The sequence below is a fragment of the Myxocyprinus asiaticus genome, chromosome 43 (assembly GCF_019703515.2).
Source record: "Myxocyprinus asiaticus isolate MX2 ecotype Aquarium Trade chromosome 43, UBuf_Myxa_2, whole genome shotgun sequence".
NCBI classification, from domain to species: Eukaryota; Metazoa; Chordata; class Actinopteri; order Cypriniformes; family Catostomidae; genus Myxocyprinus; species Myxocyprinus asiaticus.
In genome coordinates, this window is record NC_059386.1 from 27,743,572 (window position 1) to 27,764,685 (window position 21,114).

Here is a 21,114-nt window from a genome sequence, read left to right on the forward strand (position 1 = left end):
ATTGGGGAGGAATAATAATAATAATAATAATAATGAAAACAGTAGATGCCACAGCACCTTCGATGCTTGGCCCCTAATAATACTAACAAATACAATAGGGGCTACAGACTCTTCGAGGCTTGACCACTAATAATACTAATGAAAACAATAGGTGCCACAGCACCTTCGATGCTTGTTCTCTAATAATAATAATACTAACGAAAATAATAGGTGTCACAGCACCTTTGGTGCTTGGCCCCTAATAATAATAATACTAACGAAAACAATAGGTGCCACAGCACCTTTGCTGTTTGGCCCCTAATAATACTAACGGATACAATAGGGGTTACGCACCTACGTTGCTTGGCCCCTAACTAACGGATACAATAGGGCTACTTACCTTCGGTGCTTGGCCCCTAATAATAATAATAATTATTATTATTAATAGTATTTTATGATAAGGCATATACAAAGCATATTTTATTTATAGAAACTCTAAATGTAATAGAGTTACTTTTAAATTGGGCATTTTATTTAGTTTTGATGCACTTCTGGTTAGAGCTGGGTGATATGGCAAAAAAATAAAATCTAAATGTTTTTCAAACTTAAGGATAATTTTTGATTTTCATACATTTAAAGGTATTTTTCAAAAAAGTAACTCCAACATGATTCAAATAACATATTCTTTATTAGAATACAAGGTAACCTGGTTAGAAAAATCTAAGTTTTTTTCATTATAGAAAACAAAGATGTGTAACAGAAATGCACAAAAAAAGTACAACACACAGAAAGTTGTCAACAGTGTAAAAGTAAAATAAATGAAAATCTAATTTGTTTAAAATAACTGATGTTCAGAAATAATTTTATAAAATAAGAAAACTACAAAATACCTCAAAGCCAAATTAGGTATTATTTTTATCTAAATCAAGTCCATCTAGAAAATTGTCTAGAAATCCATATCTAGAAATTGTCATGTTTATCTAGAAAGTAGTTTTAGTATATCAATCAATTTGTATGTATAAACATAAACACCTGCAGATAGAGTCCAGATATCAGAACCATTTCAGTGTAGTTGAAAACGCAGGAAGCAAAAAGCTCATTTTAAAATAATGACGTCAGTCAGTGCTGTGAGCACGCGGTGCTATCTAACAGTACAGGCTGAGCAGAGCAGCAAAATAAAATAATATCGCTGTTTGTCAAAATGATCGCTTCGCTTCCTAAATGTTGGCTATAAATGCAGTACATTTGAAAAGTAATAATTAGCGATCTATCTGAATCATCATGGTAAAAGGAGATGTGGATGATTCTCCCATTTATAGCCATCCATTATCTGATTTGATATGAAGTGCCCATAACTGCCATGTATGTTCTAACACTTTATTACAAACACATACATTTCTGTTGACATCTCAGAAAATGTAGCTTAGTGCTTCATGACTTAAACAACTTACACAGAACATAGTTATTGTTTGATTAAGCCGGTGTAAACATGCATGATGGACGAAGTCTCCCTACAGTCACACTGTACAATCGTACTGGATATAGTTCCGGCTTTTATATCGGTCTCCGTGTTGTTAACCTATTTTACACTGGTGCATGCAGCCATGCATATTTCCACATACGTTCATCTTATCAGACTGAGGGCGGCATCAAGCCTAGTGCTGTGAACATTTGTTTTTCTCTTTTATATTCAGTCATTTATGGATTGACAGTGTATCCAACTACAGTGTCTGCTAAATATTTTATGTACAACCTCAATTCCACGATTTAAAAAACTAAATAAAATTATGACGAAAACGTAAATTCGAATTAATAGAAAAAATCAGCTCTACTTCAGTTTTAAGCCCCGCCCACATCCAGTTCTATCCAAATACAGATACAGATCATTTTGCCACTGCAACAGATACAGATAATGGCTTGCACACCCCTACTAACTACACAGTACACTGTGTGTGTGTGTGAGAGAGAGAGAGAGAGAGAGAGAGAGAGATGCTTGCACAACTCTTTTAATGCACAAAGCACCTCAACCAATAAACCCCAAAGGTCTGCCCAGTTTCATGATTCTATATGTAAAAACAAAGTGAGATCCAGCATGACGTATTGGACCCTACAGGCTTTAACACTGATACTACAGCTATAAAATAATGAAACACAAGCAGAACTTTGGCAAATGCATAGTTCACTGAGATATGACACGTTGAGCCAGTAAGAAATATTCTTAGCAGATGTCATGTAACTTGACTGAGGAATAATTAAGGTAATCACTTGATTAGCTAAATTTCAATACAACCTAAATTTGATTTAGCAAATAATTTAAGACTACATTTTAAATCAATGACAATAAAGAAAACCCATGTACAGCTTTTATATGGGATTAAGTACAGTATTTAATTATGCAGTGTATTGTAATGATGTAGATTAATTTTAATTAAGTAATAGTATATTTCTTTTTAAATTATTATATTGTATTTTTAAATAGGTAAAAGAAACAAAATATATATATATATTATTTAGGCTAAATATATAAGTACATCATTATGGGTAAATACATTTTTAAAATGAGAAAAAGTTGATTGGAAGATGCATTGACGTGTTAAAAAGTATCAGTCTTTACCTTCAAATAATTTATATTTGTGTAAATGGTTGTTTGTATGTTTGATATGTTTTTAGTATGTCATGGGAGAACCAAACAACAGCTTCTGCTGTAACAGAGTTTTTCATTGTGGGCTTCCCTGGACTTCAGCCTAAATACTACAACCTGATGGCATCCGTTTTATTCTGCATCTACATGGCCGTGATTACGGGGAACTGTCTCGTTGTGGTCCTTTTTATAATTGAACGCAGCCTTCATAAGCCAATGTATATTGTCATGCTGAGTTTGTCTTTGTCTGATATTGGTTTTTGCACAGTTGCCTTGCCAAAATTGATTTCTCGTTATTGGTTTAATGATGGCTATATTGCTTTCTATGTTTGTATGTTGCAAAGGCAGCTAATTCACTACTTTGGTACTCTAAACTCACTTATCATGATGATCATGGCCCTAGATCGGTACTTGGCAATCTGTTACCCACTAAGATACCCAGTTTTAATGACTAACCGCTCTATGAGAATTTTACAAGGGTTGTCATGGTGTTCTGCAATGATTGCCCCAACTGTTAGTTCTATGCTGACATTGCAAATGCCATTCTGTGGACCAAATATGATCCTTCATTGTTTCTGTGACGCCTCGTCTATGAACCAGCTCGCCTGTGCTGATATCACACACCAGGGCCTTGTGTCCTATAGTATAGCAATGTTTGTTCTTCTCGTACCATTCTCTTTCATTCTCATTTCCTATGTAAGTATCCTTGTGTCTGTGCTTCGAATAGCAAATGCTCAAGGCCGACTTAAAGCCCTCTCTACCTGTGCAACACAGCTGACTATCATTACCCTCTATTATGTGCCACGTTTTGTTGTTTACTCCAGCACTAATATACCAAATATTCCAATAAAAATAAGTAGCAGTCAGAGAATCGCCCTTGTCATGTTCTATAGTCTTTTGCCTCCGCTGGTAAATCCCTTCATTTACTGCATCAGGATCAAAGAGATCAGGCAATTCTTTCTGAAATGTGTCCACAAACATTGTGTGCAGAAAACTCGAAGGGGCAAGAGGTTAACTATTTCTAAATGAAGTGACCTGTCAATTAGATTATGTTATGCATCTCATTATGCAGCTTATTTGCTTATGTATTGTTATTAGGCATTGACAATATTTTATTATTATTTTCTATTATGTACTGATAATATAGTGGGCTTTAACAGTCTAGAGCACACTTGTGAAATGCTTCTATTTAGCTTTTTTTCTAATTTAATACTGTTTTTAATGACAAATTATATCATCAGCATAACAATTTGGGTGAAATAGTGAATTGAATAATAAACATAGATTATTTAGTATTTAGTATGTGCCCCTTTTATTTTAATGACAACATGCACTCAAGCTGGACTGTTTGTGTGTGTGCGTGTGTGTGTGTGTAAAACCTGATGATCCATTTTATCCCAGCATTTGAGAATGGTCCCAAAAGCATCGTTTGTGCTTCAATGGAAGCAAGGAAATCTGACATTTTGCGCAAAGTTTACATGATCAATGTCACATATTTGCTTATTTGATTGATAACATAGTTCTGAATATTTATTTTTTCAGTTTACATTATAAGTTTTCTCTGTTTTAAATTTTTCAAAATTCTAAAACTCTTCTAAAATTCTAAAACTGTTTATTTCCAGGTTCAAATTCAGGTTTAGACTCAGACGTTTGAACCCCACTATGAGAATAAATGTGGAAGGTCATGCATTACTGACTGAACCAATAAAAACAGGTGTCTTGTTTTGCTGTGTTTAAGTCAAGACAGATTTAAAGTTTTATTAACATAGATTATCAATAAACATTGTTAACTGATGTTGTATCAGTATTATAGTCCTTACAGGCCCATAGCTTGCAAAAATTGTATGATGCTAAATTGTGTATTGTTTGTGGAGCAATTGGGTATAAATCATTTGACTTTACTAGAGCAGTACTCACAGGTAAAAGTAGACATAGTTACAGTTCATGCTTTGTTTTTAATAATAAACAGTTACTAATACAGTTTAGTTTCATTGTAATTAGTTATTCATCAATGTCTGTCCCTTTCCCTTCTTCTTCATGTACTAAACTGCAGTAGCCAGGACCAAACTTCCAAAAATTATCTTCTTAGACAGAGGGTCTGTTCAGTAAATGACTTGTCATAGTCAGGAAAGAAGTGAAGGCAAAACAGATTATGAGCTGACACAGGACAGATGCACTCCTGCTTGGCCTTTAGAGAGCTGCTACTGCAACCTCCGTTAGAATCCTTCATCCAACAGACACTCAAACTTATCCTACACCATTCATTTTTGAAAGAAACCCCTTCAACTGGCCTAAAGAAAGATGTAGTAGTGAGAAAGAACCTACCTTCTCATAGTTCAGGATGACACAAGTTCGCTTTCTTCAGAAAGATCTTTCTCCATATATTCTGAAAGCTTCTTACAAGAAATTGCATATTAAGTCATGCTTCACAGTAGTAAAAATAAATGTATGGTATTTTGAGGGAAACTGTGGTATTAGGCCTAAATGTTTGTAAAGAAATTGTTCGTTTTCACTGGCACAATATTGCTAGCGAATACACACACACACACACAAACTTGTTTTTATATCATTGTGGGGACTCTCCATAGACTTCCATGCATTTTATACCAATCTAACAATAATTTCTATCCCCTAACCCTACTCCTAAACCTGACCCTCACTTTGCATTTTTACATTTTCAAAAAAACATAATTTAGTATGTTTAATAAGCCATGTCCCTTGTGGGGACCGCTGGCTGGGTCCCAGAAGGTAGGTGATCTCAGGTTTTACTATCCTTGTGGGGACATTTGGTCCCCACAATGTAGGATAAACATGTACACACACATACACACACACACAAAAGAAGTCGTCTGCTTTAGAATGCCGAACCGTCCGATTTGACATTTACCAACTGACTGTACAAAGGTGCCTGGGTTTGTTCCTGGCAGGCAGCAGATGCCCAAACCCCGCCCTATCCCTAATCCTAACCATTTGGAGTGTGTAAGGCTGAGTACCCTGTCACACTGTACCCTGTTTTTTTCTGTAAAAAATAAATAAATAAATAAAATAAAAAGAGAGAAATAATCTGAAATATAGAATAGTGCTAAAATCCAAGCATGGCATAACACAAAGTTTGTAATGGGATTTTCTAACCATTCAATTTGATATTACCAATATGAATGTGAACACCAAGCAAAAAGTATTTCACTTCAATATTCTGGATTCTTTATTCAGTTTATAGATATATTTAAATTTGTAGTTTAAAGAATGAGAAGCGTTAGTTTTATTTACATTTTTTTTTTTTTTTAAACTTAAGCACTGTACAGATTTGAACCCTGATAAGGACCAATATTTTTCAGACCTAGTGCGGTGTTAAAAAGTATAAAGCAAAGACCACAAAAAGAGAAATGAAAGGAAGAAAAAAAAAAGATTATAACAAATTATGAACATTTTAAAAATAAAACAGTACAATAATTCTTCAGCCATTAGAGGGGATTACTGCTGTTAGGTACATGATATTGTCAGCATGTCACTGTTCCAAATGCAAATAAGCTAACTATTTTAGACTGTTTAGACTATCATACACTAGACACCAATATATATCAACAATCTATAGATATGTTCTCAATAAGATTCATATTAAATATACTCTACACATAAGTAACCTTCGAATACAATTCCCATTTGGAAAAAATATTAAAAAGTGAGAAAAACATTACACAGATTTAGATGAAACAGTTCATGTTTCTGTGTTGTGCAAACAAATTTTTTTGTCTTTAAAAGGGGAGGGGAAATAGAAATCAAACCAAACTTCATTCCATAGCATTAATTTACACCACTACACTTGGAAAATAAAGGGATAAATCTTACCTTTCCTAAAAGAGAGCAGCTCATATCTATCTAAAGAGGGCAGACACAACACTGGTTGGTCAATTAAAGAAAACATAGATCTCAAAAATTGTCTGAACTGTAGCGGTGATGCATCGAAGCAGAGGTTAAACCACCAGTAGGTGTGTGCTATTGTTTCAGACGTAGATCACGGCATGCCTTTACACCTCCCAATCAGATCCGTCAAGTGTGATGAGCAAAGCGCACATCTGGTGCTTTGTTAAATGCAAAAAGTTCGTCAGACCCTGTGTAAATTAATCTTTCTCACACATCTCCCCCTCTCACAGCCTGAAAAAGGAAAATCTCTTCTTCCTCACTCAGTAACGAATGTTTACTATGTGCAATTCAAAAGGAGAGACAAGGACCTCCTCCGTGTGCAAACTGGGAGGATTGTTGGTCTTATGTGTGAGTGTGTGTGTGTGTGTGCATGTTTAAATGAGCGCATGAGTTAGTGTGTGAAGGTGTTAGAAAGGGTGGGAATGTGTGTGCGAGAAGGTGGGATGTATTTAATTATCTGCTTCTTTCAGGGTTGGAATCTCTTCACATCTTTTGGCTTAAATATGGACAAGAAATGATACAAATATGTTTTGTATCAATGCAGAGCAGCTCAATATTTTATCCTCTCTCTTGGTTGTGATTTTCCGTGCGAGTGACATAAAACTCTCGTCCTGGTCAGGTGCTCATGGGAGTCAGGTGTGAGTAGTTGTTTATGCGAGTGTCTCAGCAGCATGGGCGAAGGATAATCGAACACACTCATTCAGGGCGGGAGGGATGTATTTACAGGATCACACAACAGTTGCTCTCTCCAGTCTTTTCTCGGTTCCTTTGACCTGTAACAAAAACACAAGGTCTTAACACTGTTGCTCAGATAGAGAATGGCTCTGTTTCAAAACCTAGTGAGCGACCTACCTAGATGGCATTTTAAGGCATCATAGGTGCACTTAATGCGAAGCTATAATAATATAGTCAAAAAGAGAGACGCACTGCAAGGAATATAACAGAACGCAGGTGTCTCGAGACCTTCAAAGTGCTTTTAAAACTTTAAGATCTTTTTAATGCTCCTGCATGATATGTTATATAAATACTGAGAAACCTTCTTAACTTAGATACCTTCTTTTAACCAAATTCTTAGGCAGCATCGCATGTAGCCTTCGCAGAGAAGGCAATCCAATAATGTATTGCAATGAGCAAAGATGGCAGACAAAACACGAGAAATGTTACTCCATTGTACTTAACAAAAGTCCAGATTTATGTGCACTAAGAAGTACTGAGGAGAATCCAAAGTGCCATATAGCTAACCGAGATTACAGTCATAATTTCTCTTAAACTGTATGACATGCTATAACGCAATTTAAATATTTAAATAAAAACAATGATACTTTAATCACAGATTAGTTAAGTTTACTTGTAACTAGTTAATGTTACTTAAAAAAATAATTTTAGTTTACTTGAGCCGAATAAGTACGTTTACTTAGAAAAAGCATGCAAACCGTCAGGTCAACTCATTAGATTTTACAGTGCAATTTTTACTGAGAAAGGCCCCCCCAAAAAGGTAATTTTTAATAATTAAAATAATTATAAATATAATATTCAGACAAGCATTTAGCATAAAAAAGTGGCTTTAAAAGTGTAGATATTTTTTGTTTCATTTCCATATCATTGAACATATCCAGATTATTGACCTACTTCCCTCAGCTCTACTTTTAATTGTTGGCCTATGTACTAATGCGTCAGATGGACGCTCACTTTGGTTGCGTCATATCTCACTAGTTTTCAGTGCCTCTAGTCCAAAGTGCTGTGCTTTTACTGCTCTAGTAAAGCTTTTTGTAAAGTTAAACGTAGTTTGAAACTTTAAAAAACCAGTCTTGAGATCACTGCATTCTGTTGTGCTTGGTTCAACTGTCTTTGAGTGCCGCTGCATCTGAATATTTATACTTCCCTAATATATAGTATGCCAAAAACAGTATGCCAATGGAGTAGTATGTCCGAATCCTCAGTATTCATAAAACAGTAAGTGAGAAATAGCCGGATGACCTACTATTTCCGGCGAGATGCTGAAGTGCAGATCGACACGACACTTAAAGATCCCATAATCCCTTGGGAGTTTAGGAGATGTCTCATTCAAACGCTGGAATTAAAAGAACGGCGGTGAACCGCGAGTCAGGCGGTTCTTTTCAATTGTAAGTGCTATACAGTATATGCCAAGAAAGTTGTTCCTTATGGTTTAATGGTGCTTGTTTAACAAAACCAGAGTACATTATTTTCGCGGTTTTTGTTATTATGTCATATATACAGATCAATACGTCTCCAGATGAAGTATGTCCAGAATCTATTCATACTACTCGCATGCATCAGTTGATAGCTGTTGTGGAACACAGCCATAATCTTTAAAACTGATGAATATGACTACAGGACAGAGCAAGGATTCTCTCAAAACACAAAGTGCCCTGGCATTCATAAATAATGATTAAACAAATATATATAAAAATACAAACTCATACAGAACTGAGAATGTCACCTCATATCCAAGAGGATTATTTGGTATAATGAAACATTTACATTAACAGTTAAGCTCCTTTTTATTAAAGTGACAATTCCTGACTTCAATTTAATTAGGAATTGTTTTAATTTAGTGAATATCTCACAGCAATAATAATAAAGGTTTAACAAGGGACCATGAATCATAAAGTTAATCAATTCACTGCACTTTTGCATGAGAAAAATAAGTAAGATGAACAACACCATCAAAACAATTCTAAGTAATTGTCTTATACATGGGTAATTCTTAGACTGGTAATATTTCATACTGTATATTCATCTGAACAGCTCACAACATTAGCGACATCTAAACCTTGAAAAAAAAAAAAAACATGTACACATCTCATTAAAGGACCCTATTTTAAGACCACTACGTCCTAATTGCAATGCTATGCGATATGTCATACATGCAAAGTCAGTGGGCATGGCCATGAAGTATTTTCATGCAAGCATGCGCTTAAAAATTCCATACCCTGTTGATATCAATGAAGACACCCCATTTATAAGAATTTGGTAGTGTAAATAGGCTCTATGCAATGCATTAGAAAAAAGAAATATGGACCATTTGCATCTTGCATCAATTCATGGCTAGTATTAAAAGTGATCGATAGCTCTTTGATATCATCTGCTGGTGAAATCCCCAAACTGCAACCCCCAAACTTTAGACTTTGGGACAAAAAAATAGATGCAGTTCTCATACACCTTGGCCTAATGACCTATTTCTCAGGAAAATAGCATATCACGATTTGTGGCACTTTATTAACATACAATACACCCGCAGTTTGCATGCATACACCCACAGATAACGCAAGCACTTGCCCACTTGCGTGTTGCACTGGCATGAAAATTGCACTTAGAATTAGCACTTTAACAAAAACTGGATATGACGCAGCGAACAGTCGTGCATAGCGCTGTGCCTAGCGCGGTCATGAAAATAGATCCCAAAGCCTTTTCTATTATTTTGAAATGGACATTAATACATATTATAAATAAATCATTGGTCTTTACATTTTCATGAAAATGTGCCTTAAGTTCAACAACAACAAAAAAGAAACCTTTTTGCGATTGCTTCTAACATGTTAGACTAAGCTCAGCAAGCACTACGTTCCAAAATTAAATGGTCTTCCAATTTAATTTGCCCAAAAATTGTCATGTGACAGGGTTGAGGCAATTTTATTTTGGTGAACCAAAACTTGGGTCTGGAATAATACAGGAGCCCAAAAGTGACACATATAAACTGTTAATTTTTAACAAAGTGAAGGCTGCAGTAAGGCAGGGAGCATGTGCAAAAGTGAGCAAAGGCTGGAGAGAAAAGAGATTGAATGTTATAATGTTACCTTGGGAATTTGGCTCAGGCAGTGTCTCTCTGGCAACTAAATGCATCACTGTAGTTTTTCCGAGAGGCAGTTTTAAAGCTGCAAAAAGTGAGAAAAAAAAGATTGTCAGACTGAATGAACACAAGAGAGTATTTTAGATATACATTAGACCACCTACAATATCAAAGCATGTAGACCACTATGCAAAGGGTAAAAGACACGATATGTGAACACCTGGATGAGAGCAAGGCATTAAAGCCTTTGTATTATCAAGAGCTGCCACTGACCTGACCCACTTTGCAAAGACCAGCCAAACTTTGTCGGCCTGTTTTATCAAAGTGACTTTTCTGGCAAATCCTGTCTGAATTCCACCATCGCGTCATTGGCCAATAAAGTTCAGAACGTGGAGCTAATAATGAGTTTATACTCACTCAATTACTCAGCCTTGGGAAATGCTCCCCCAGACAAAACATACTGAAAGACTCCCCAGATATGAGTAAATAGTCTGAGAAACTCTTTTGATAGGTCGCAAATATTTACGAACACCTTCATCAAATTTGGGGGAGGATCTAAGAGCTTGTTTATTTGTGCATTAGGGGTAAAATAACATATTTCAACTAAAGAGGATTCATTGTTGATCAATAGTCTCAACTAAGACAGATCAGACAGACAGACAGATACTGTAGATAGACAGGTCTGTCAGCCATACAAAATCTCTTCTTTGATTCTTTTCATATCTCTACGTTTTTCCCTCCATGTATCCTCATCATCCTCAGTGCTTCCATCAATACTTGCTGAAGCATTCTGGCAATATTTTTGTTAGTTTAGGAAGTGTATTCTGTTTATGGCTTGAGAAATCTGCATGGCAACACTTAGGTGTTTCGGGACTGTGAACTAGATTTCTGGGTACCTCCTTACAATCAGCTGAACTGTGATGGAATTTAATCACACCCTTGACTGAAATAAACCACCACAAATCCAAAATAAATATCTGTGTGGTCATAACAGTCCACTGGGACACAGCTGATTCAGTATTCCACTCAGCAGAGAGAGGCCAGGCTTCAATGTTAAAGAAACATTGACATTGACGACACATCCAATCACGTGACAACCTAAGGTCAAGTCTGTTTAAGTCAGTCCTTCAGTAATATAGTTATGTAAGGCTGATTTAGCCATAAGTAATATTTCTGGCTAAAAAAAAATCAGTTAATTTAGACGTTTATTCATTAAACAATTTTTTTTTTGGTTACCTGACAAAAATTTTCTACAGTATAACTTATATTTTAGACACAATATGGCAAGTTTTGCTTTGCCAATGAGAACAGTTCCAAAACTGTGTGAATGACAGCCAGTAGAGTCCAGCTTAGGGTGTGATATGTTTTAAAATTAATAATGGCAATGAGAAGTGCAGGAGGGCAGCTCACCTCCTAGTGTCACATTGCCATGTAGGAAACGGCCCTGGTAGATGAGGCGCAGGATATTTGGACTGCTCACTTGTTCCTCTTCCCAGTCTGTGACAAGCAGAATGAATGAGAGAGAGAAAAGAGAAAGAAAAATCAGACATGAATCTTCCCTGTTTCTCCACCTCTGATCCCATTCTAATCTTCTATTGAATGTTGAGCTTGCATTGCATCACTATCAGGGTACATTACACTCAAGTTTTGTCATTTAACCCTTTAAGCTCGGATGGGCCCGTGAGAAAAAATAAGTATTAAATAAGTATTAAAGTATTAAGTAAAAATATTAATAACTACATTCTTGACCAACACAAAATAGGTGTCGTTTGTAAGCGTAGTTCTACATAATGCATGTAGGCATTATGACCAAAACAGAACAAGTGCTTTGAAATTCACAGACAAATCAGTAGTGTTCTTTAATTTAATTTATAAAAAATAAAAATAAACATAAATTGCACTGTACATGTTATTACAATCTGTAAAACATCAAACAGTTTATATAGCCATGTGTCATATGTTGTTGGAAAGCTCCCAAAGAGTAGAATACAACCTATTTTTTTTTACTCACAGACAAAAATATAATGAGTAATAGCTAAGTATATGTCTTTGACCTTTATGTTTCATGTGAACAGTTGTTCCCTGTCTGTCACTCACTCAACGTTGTGTCGATGTAGTGACACTAGGGGTTCGATCTTGAGAGCCTCAATCACCTTTGCTTAAAATAGAAAAGGCCAATGAGAATTGGCGAGTGGATTTTACAGAGCATATCAGCGGACACCCTCGCACGGTTGAGTGTTGTGTTTCCCCTGGGCGCTTCGGCAGCTGAGTCCGCAGGTGCTAAAAGAGTATATTCAAAAGAGTATATTTCCTTCTAAAAGAGCTCCCGCAAACGCTTGCCGTCTTTTTAAAGTTGTCCTTCCACATTTGCGCTACTGTATATGGCCGTTATCTCTCCCCTCCGGACAGCCATGAAATCTGCCTCGAGTGCTAGGGGCCCCAGCACGCCGAGGCAGCTTTCGTGGAAGGGACATGTTCTCATTGCGAGAACATGCCCATCAGAACATTGTGGTCGTAGCTCACTTCCTTCTTTATGAAGCAAGGAGCCACCGCGGCTGCTCCCCAACCTGGTCCGCCCTGGGCTGATGCTCAGCCGGCCGGGTCGGCAAGCACCGCGGGTGATCTGTGGACCTCCCATCCCCCAGCACGATCGTTCTATCCGGAAGAGCTGTCGAGCGATACAGGCGGTCCGCCTCAGGGCAGATTTAATGTGTCATTCGCGGCTCGCGACGAGGATGAGCTTTCGGTCGCAGCATCGGAAGGCGGGTCCTGCTATCGGAAGCGGATGAATCTTCTGAGCTCCCACCCACAGGCGGTAGAGCACAGGATGAGGCGGACGCTGAGTTGGCAGCCGTGCTTGCCCGGGCGGCTGCGAACATCGGGCTTAGTGGAATCCTCCACCCTGCCCTGAGCGTTCGCGGCTGGATAATGAGCTTCTGGGCTTGGAGCGTGACTCACGACTGCGCCCCGGTACCTTTCTTCACGGAAGTGCACGAGAAGCTAACGAAGTCGTGGAAGGCAACTTTTTCTGCCCGTACATGCTTCGCGGGCTCATCCACCCTGACTACCCTCGATGGCAGAGTGGCTAAGGGATATGTCAAGCTCCACCAGGTAGAGTACGCTGTAGCGGTGGATTATGCCCGCAGGGCGCAGCCACCTGGCACGACTGACCAAGGCTCCCTTCCAAGGCCTGTAAGTTCTCTTCCTCATTAATGACGAAGGCTTACAAGGCCATGGGTCAAGCTGCCTCTGCCCTGCATGCCATGGCTATCCTGCAGGTCCACCAGGCCAAGGCACTGAAAGATCTGCACTAGGGTAGAACCGACCCAGGGCTGATGCAGGAACTACGTACTGCGACCGACCTCGCCCTGGGCCAGACGATGTCCACTCTTGTGGTCTAAGAGCGGCACCTGTGGCTCAATCTTGCGGAGATGCGTGACGCCGAGGAAGTCCGCTTTCTCGATGCAACCATTTCCCAAGAGGAGCTTTTTGGCGAAACCGTCAAGGATTTCACCCATCAATTCTCGACGGTGAGAAAGCAGACCGGGGCAATTAAGCACATTTTGCCAGCGCAACTTGGCCGCCTCCAGGCCTCCGAAGTCTCGTGCCCCATCTGCTTCTCCCCAGAGCTGTTCCCCTGCGGTGCTGGCCCTGGCTCCCGAACCAGTATGTACGCCGGCCTCAGAGAAAGAGATCCTCCTGCAGGAAGTCGGCTCCACCTGCCTGTCAGTCGGCCCCCAAAAACTCCAGATGGGCTTCAAGGCAGCCCTGACACGGGCAGCCCAGGGATGAGGTGACTGCCTTCGACCGGTCTGGCCCAGGTGATCTCTCCAGTCCAACCATCGCCCCTGGGCCAGCGTGTGGTGAATATTCTATCCCCGAGTGCCCCCTGGGCCTCTGCACCCACATGGTAAGTAAAAGGGCAGTCCCCTCATTTCCTGGGGCTAGCGCACTCGCGACGTCCAGGCACTGGAAGTCTTTCCGGTCAATCAGGCGAACGCGAGTACCTCCTGTTCCCTCATTCTCCGTCGAGAGACAGCCAGCGAACAGGTAAGTATGCTGGTCTCTGGGGTCGCTCACCCGCCCCAGTCACCGACCACCGTTGCAGGCTTGCGGAGCAGCACGTTCCCCCTGGGCTGTCTTCCAGGTGGGGCGCCTGCTCTGCCTTTCCGCGAACCTCCCTGCCCGGGCACGGTAAGTCCAGTTGTCCCCTTGGTGCCGCTGTCGCGGTGGCTGGAGGCCTGGTTAGCGCTTTCCAGCCCCTCGCGGTGGCTCATTAGGACGATTTGCCTCAGCTACGCGTTCCAGTTTGCCAGACACCCGCCCAGGTTCAGTGGCATCCTCTCCACTACGGTGCGGGGCGAGGGAGCCTCCGTCCGCCGGCGAAAGGAGCAATAGATCCCGTCCCCGTAGCCGAGTTGCGCGAGGGCTTTTACAGCCCTTATTTTATCGTACCCAAGAGATGGGGAGGGTTGTGCCCAATCTTTGATCTGTGTGCCTTGAACAAAGCCTTACAGGATGTTAACACAGAAGTGCATCCTGGCGTCAGTACGATGTCAGGATTGGTTCGTGGCATTCAGGCAGAAGGTGGCGGTGCCAGTGAAATAATTTCAGAGGCTCCTGGGACACATGGCATCCTCTGCGGCGGTTCTCCCCCTTGGGTTGATGCATATGAGACTTATTCAGCACTGGCTACAGACTCGAGTCCCGAGGTGGGCATGGCGCCACGGCACCCGGCGTGTGACCATCACACCACAGTGCCGTCAGACTTTCAGCCCTTGGTCGGACCTGGCGTTTCTACGGGCAGGTGTTCCCCTAAAGCAGGTCTCAAGGCGCGTCATGGTCATGACAGACGCCATGAACTCGGGCTGGGCACCATGTGCAATGGGCAGGCATCAACTGCTTAGAGTTGCTGGCGGTGTTGCTGGCCCTGAGGAGGCTTCGGCCGTCGATTCAGGGCAAGTATGTTTTGGTCCGGACCAACAACACAGCAACCGTAGCATACATAAACCGCCAAGGCGGTGTACGCTCGCGTCGCATATCGCAATTCGCCTGACGCCTCCTCCTTTGGTGTCAGCATACGTTGAAGTCTCTGCAAGCCACTCACCTTCTGGGCGTTCTCAACTGTGCAGCGGACGCGCTCTCACGGCATGTAACACTCAACGGGGAGTGGGGACTCCACCCCCATGTAGTCCAGCTGGTTTTGGAGAGATTCGGGGAGGCGCAGGTAGACCTGTTTGCCTCCCAAGAGTCATCTCACCGTCTCCTTTGGTACTCCCTGTCCGAGGCCCCCCTCGGCGCGAATGCCTTGGCACACAGCTGGCCTCGGGGGCTGCGCAAGTATGCGTCTCCTCCAGCGAGCCTCATTGCACAGACTCTGTGCAAAGTCAGGAAGGACGAGCAGCAAGTCCTGTTCATTGCGCCGTACTGGCCCAACCGGACTTGGTTCTCGGATCTGATGCTCTTGGCAGTAGCACCTCCCTGGCGCATTACCCTGAGGCAGGACCTTCTCAGGGGCAGGGCATGCTCCAGCACCCATGGCCAGACCTCTGGAATCTCCACGTCTGACTCCTGGATGGGACACGGAAGACCTAGTGGGTCTTCTGCCAATGATGGTAAATACGATCACTCAGGCCAGAGCCCACTCTATGAGGCAGCTGTATGCCTTGAAGTGGCATCTCTTCGTGAACTGGTGTTCTTCCCATGGGGAAGACCCACAGAGATGCGCCGTTGGGTCTGTGCTGTCTTTCCTTCAGGAAGGGCTGGGGAGACGGCTGTCTCCCTCTACCCTGAAAGTGTACGTGGCTGCCATAGCAGCTTATCATGACACACTGGACGGGAGACCCTCACGACAGCGTGACCTGATTAACAGGTTCCTCAAGGGTGCGAGGAGGTTGAATCCTCCTAGACCGCGCCTGATTCCCTCTTGGGTTCTCTCTGTGGTCCTACCTGCCCTACAGACAGCCCCCTTTGAGCCCCTGGAGCAGGCCAAGCTCAGAACTTTTTCTCTGAAGACGGCCCTCCTGGTGACGCTCATTTTCATCAAGAGGGTGGGGGATCCGCAGGCGCTCTCTGTTACCAGCGAATGCCTGGAGTTCGGGCCAGCACACTCTCCCAAAGTTCCCACCACTCCTTTTCGGGACCAGGTGGTGAACCTGCAAGTGCTCCCTTCAGAGGAGGAAGACCCGGCCTTGTCGTTGCTGTGTCCAGTTTGTGCCCTGCGCATCTATCTGGACCACATGCAGAGCTTTTGATGCTCGGAGCAGCTCTTTGTCTGTTTTGGAGGACAGCAGAAGGGGAAAGCTGTCTCCAAGCAGAGGCTAGCCCATTGGATTGTGGATGCCATTTCTCTCGCATACCAATCTCAGGACTTGCCATGCCCCTTGGGAGTACAGGCGCACTCCACTAGAGGTGTTGCATCCTCCTGAGCACTGGCAAGGTGGGGCCTCTCTAGCGGACATATGCAGAGCTGCGGGTTGGGCTACACCTAATACCTTTGCGAGGATTTACAACCCATGCACAGACCCGGTTTTGACCCAAGTGTTACGCAGTAACAGCAGGTAGACCGGGCGGCCGGTTGGGTGTATCGCTTGCATTGCGCCTTTCCCCTTTTTTAAAAGGTGATAATGTGCGCCTTTTTGTCCACAACAGTTCCCGGTATCCGGTGAAACCCTGATGCCTCTTTATTTCTTAAGCACTCTTCGGTGACGAACTCGGCAGAGGAGTAACGGCACCAGGCCCAGTACTGGTGGTATGCCCCTTTTCAGGTGAGCCCGTGTGCTCGGGCTCAGTGCTCCATGCATGATGATTACCCCTTGGTAATCCATTATGATGAGTTTCCACTGTTCAGGTTTCCCCTTAGGTGAACCCTGTGTTTCCCCTCACCAGAGCTTTCTCTACCTCGGTCACTGTTGCTGTGTACCCTCTCTGCAGATAGGGTCCTCCGGTGGTATCATTCCATATGTGAACTTCCCCGCTGGTAAGTCCATTTGAGATTCTCCACATGTTAACCTCCCTCTGATAGGATATGGTCTCCATAGTGGTCCCTCCTGGAGAGGGATGAGCACTTCCCAGCGTTATTCTAGGAAGTGCTCGGCGAGAAATTGCTTAACAGCAATCAGGTAAGGCTCTGCCGGTAGCTTCCTTGGGTAAGTGCCTCAGGACTAGGGAGACGCCTTACCTAACTCACTGGAAGGTCACGATGTGGTTGAGCACTCGCTGCGAGGCACACAGCAGCTTGCCCGTGTCCACTCTTCCATACCTCGTGACATGGTTCAGTGAGTGACAAACAGGGAACGTCTTGGTTACTGATGTAACCTCTGTTCCCTGATGGAGGGAACGAGATGTTGTGTCCCTCCTGCCGCGGTGCTGAACTGGCTGCTGACATGGCCGGGATTCTCTATCGGCTCCTCAGCATAAATCTGAATGAGTGGTGCACCCTTTTATACCCGTATGTCTGGGGCGGAGAGTGGCATGCAAATTCCACTTGCCATTGGCCTTTTCTATTTTAAGCAAAGGAGATTGGGGCTCTCAAGATCGACACAATGATCTACATTGACACAACGTCTCGTTCCCTCCATCAGGGAACAGAGGATACATCAGTAACCAAGACATTTTCTTATATGCCATGTTTTTGCTTATAACTTCACAAAAAGTAAACAAAACGTCCTGGTTACTTTCGTAACCTCCATTCCCTGATGGAGGGAATGAGACATTGTGTCTATGTAGGGACACTAGGGGTCACTCTTGGGAGCCCTGAACACCTCTGCTTTTTGAAAAAAGGCCAATGGGAATTGGCGAGTGGAATTTGCATGCCACTCCCCAGGACATATGGTTATAAAAGGAGCTGGTATGCAACCACTCATTCAGGTTTTGTGCTGAGGAGCCGAGACAAGGTCCCGGCCATTTCAGCGGGTAGTTCAGTGTTGTGGCAAGAGGGACACAACATCTCGTTCCCTCCATCAGGGAACGGAGGTTACGAAAGTAACCAGGACGTTCCCTATCTGTCACTCACTCGACATTGTGTGGATGTAGTGACACTAGGGGTCCCTATACAAAACACCACAACTAGCTGAACCGTTACGTGGACTGGCGGTGCGAGACGGGCAGACCGCTGTGTGCCTCGTAGCCAGCGCACCAGGCTGCCACGTAACCTCCCCCAACATTCTTATGAGAGTCAAATGGTCCTTTGAGAACAAGTTGACTGCCCAACAAATAGGGACAGGCTAACACAGCCGTGGCCTCTTTTCCTCTCTTTTCTCCCCAAAAAGGAAGTATGTCATGTGGAGATGTCCCATGGTAGGTCCTACTCAACAGGGGAGGAGTTCTACAAACACGGTGATCGAGGGCAGAGGAACCTCTGCCCAAGGGAGACACAGTTTACCGACAGGGAAATGATTTAGCAGAAGACATATCACATGGGGTCACCTATGGAGAACCAGCGCATGTGGAGCACCTACCCCAATACAGGGCTTAGTTAGCACATGTACTGGGCCAGCAACTCGTCTGCCACAGGGCTAAGGAGGAAAGTCATCCAGGGATCACAACTTGTGAACATGACTGGGAGTAAAAAGCAGACGTCTTCACCTCATGGGGGGAAAGGCGCTATGCGCAAGCGGTACACCCGGCCTGCTGTCCCGGAACTTACCTGTTCGGACCTGACAACACACGGGACGAAACCGGCTCAACCCGGAGATAATAGAACCTCGCAAAGGTGTTGGGTGTTGCCCAGCCCGCTGCTATGCAGATGTCTGCCAAAGAGGTGCCACTGGTCAGGGCCCAGGAGGCCGCTACACTCCTAGTAGAGTGGGCTCGTAACCCCACGGGAGGTGGCAAATGTAGCATGATATGCCATCATGATGGCGTCAATGACCCAGTGGGCGATCCTCTGTTTCCTCTGACTGCACTTCCTTTCTGCTGTCCACCAAAGCAGACAAAGAGCTGCTCTGAGCTTCTAAAGCTCTGCGTGCAATCCAAATAGATGCGTAAAGCACGCACCGGACACAGCAACGCCAAAGCTAGGTCTGCCTCCTCCTGGGGCAGCGCTTGGAGGTTCACCACCTGATCCCTAAATGGGGTCATGGGAACCTTGGGCACATAGCCCGGTCGGGGACTCAGGATCACGTGAGAGTAACCCGGACCGAACTCCAGGCATGATTTGCTGACAGAGAACATCTGCAGGTCCCCTACCCTCTTGATGGAAGTGAGCGCAGTCAGGAGGGCAGTCTTCAAAGAGAGTGCCTTAAGCTCAACTGACTCCAGGGGCTCAAAAGGAGCACCCCGTAGGCCCCGAAGGACTACAGAGAGGTCCCACGAGGGGATGAGGCACGGTCTGGAGGGATTCAACCTCCTAGCGCCTCTCAGGAACCTGATGATCAAGTCGTGCTTCCCCAAATACTTACCATCCACTGCATCGTGATGTGCCAAAATGGCGGCTACATACACCTTCAAAGTGGAGGGGGACAGCCGCCCCTCCAGCCTCTCCTGCAGGAAGGAAAGCACTGATCCGACTGCACATCTCTGGGGGTCTTCGCATCGGGAAGAACACCACTTAGCGAACAGACACCACTTCAAGGCATACAGGCACCTCGTAGAGGGAGCTCTAGCCTGAATGATCGTGTCTACCACTGCAGGTCTTCCGCATCCCGTCCAACGGAACGGAGACATGGAGATTCCAGAGGTCTGGTCACGGGTGTCAGATGGTGCCCCATCCCTGAGAAAGAAGGTCCTTCCTCAGGGTAATTCGCCAGGGGGGGCTGTCGCAAGGAGCGTGAGGCTCTCCGATGCTGCGCTCGATAACCCATCGTCTTCCCGGGACCCGAATAAGAGGTCGAACTCGCCCTGAGATGAGCAGGCGGTTTCATCTGAGCAAGCGAGCGTGCTGAGGAATGGGAAGTCCGTGGGGGGTTACGCGGCGGAGGTGCTCCCATTGAAGTCCCCAAATCGACCCCAGTGCTAGCCAACGCGGCCTCATACCTGTAGGTAGAAGGACCGAGGCGGGGAGCCGCTGGGGTGACTTGCTTTCTTACGAAGGCAAACCGCGACCGCAACGTTGCCATGGTCATGTTCTCGCAATGAGGACAAGACCCATCCACAAACAATGTCTCCACGTGGGCAGCGCCCAGACACATAAGGCAGCGATTGTGGCCATCAGAAGCGGAGAGATAACCACCGCAACCAGGAATAACACACAAACGGAAAGGCATCTTTAAAAAGACGTTCCATGTGTGCCGCTCTTTTAGGATGGAAAATATACTCTTTTTTAGAATATACTCTTTGTTTGCTCTGCTGAAGCGCCCAGGGGCATTCTCTGCACTCCACGGGTGCAGAGGGGGAGAAGCCGCTGAAATGCACCGTAAAATCCAGCAGTTTGAGTTGAATTGAATTCAGTGCACTGAATGCAATCGCTCGGCTCCGAAGAGAAAATCTGAATGAGGGGTTGCATGCCAGCTGCTTTTATACCCGTATGTCCGGGGGAGTGGCATGCAAATTCCACTCGCCAATTCCCATTGGCCTTTTTTAAAAAAGCAGAGGTGTTTAGGGCTCCCAAGAGTGACCCCTAGTGTCACTACATTGACACAACGTCGAGTGAGTGACAGATAGGGAACATAAAATATCACATACCATTACTTAGAGGAGGCCATTATCTTTAAAATGAGCCAACACACAACATAATCAGATGCATAGATCATTAGATAATCCACACGAAGCACAATGTTACATATGGCCACCAGGAGATAGGGCCAAGTACATGACACAG

The 21,114-nt window shown here is 43.6% G+C and overlaps 2 protein-coding genes across 2 annotated transcripts in view; one reads left to right on the forward strand and one right to left on the reverse strand.

The window, feature by feature from the left end:
- The first annotated feature begins 689 nt into the window (after nt 1–689).
- or30bu1 (odorant receptor, family 30, subfamily BU, member 1) lies at nt 690–5,654 on the forward strand. Its single transcript, XM_051685779.1, has one exon. The coding sequence runs from the start codon at nt 2,651–2,653 to the stop codon at nt 3,647–3,649; it is 999 nt and encodes a 332-aa protein (XP_051541739.1). The 5' UTR covers nt 690–2,650; the 3' UTR covers nt 3,650–5,654.
- Nucleotides 5,655–5,805: 151 nt separating this feature from the next.
- Nucleotides 5,806–21,114, reverse strand: part of LOC127433687 (ubiquitin-like protein 3) — a 49,159-nt gene continuing 33,850 nt past the window's right edge. Inside the window, exons 3-5 of the mRNA XM_051685780.1 lie at nt 11,766–11,852; nt 10,363–10,440; nt 5,806–7,317 (exon numbers count right to left, since the gene is read on the reverse strand). Coding sequence (XP_051541740.1) covers nt 7,265–7,317; nt 10,363–10,440; nt 11,766–11,852 — 218 coding nt within the window. The 3' untranslated portion in view covers nt 5,806–7,264. The remainder of the gene's footprint in view (nt 7,318–10,362; nt 10,441–11,765; nt 11,853–21,114) is intronic.

Excerpts from the sequence above, each read along its gene's own strand:
- or30bu1 (XM_051685779.1), top strand. The coding sequence starts at position 2,651 with ATGTCATGGGAGAACCAAACAACAGCTTCTGCTGTAACAGAGTTTTTC.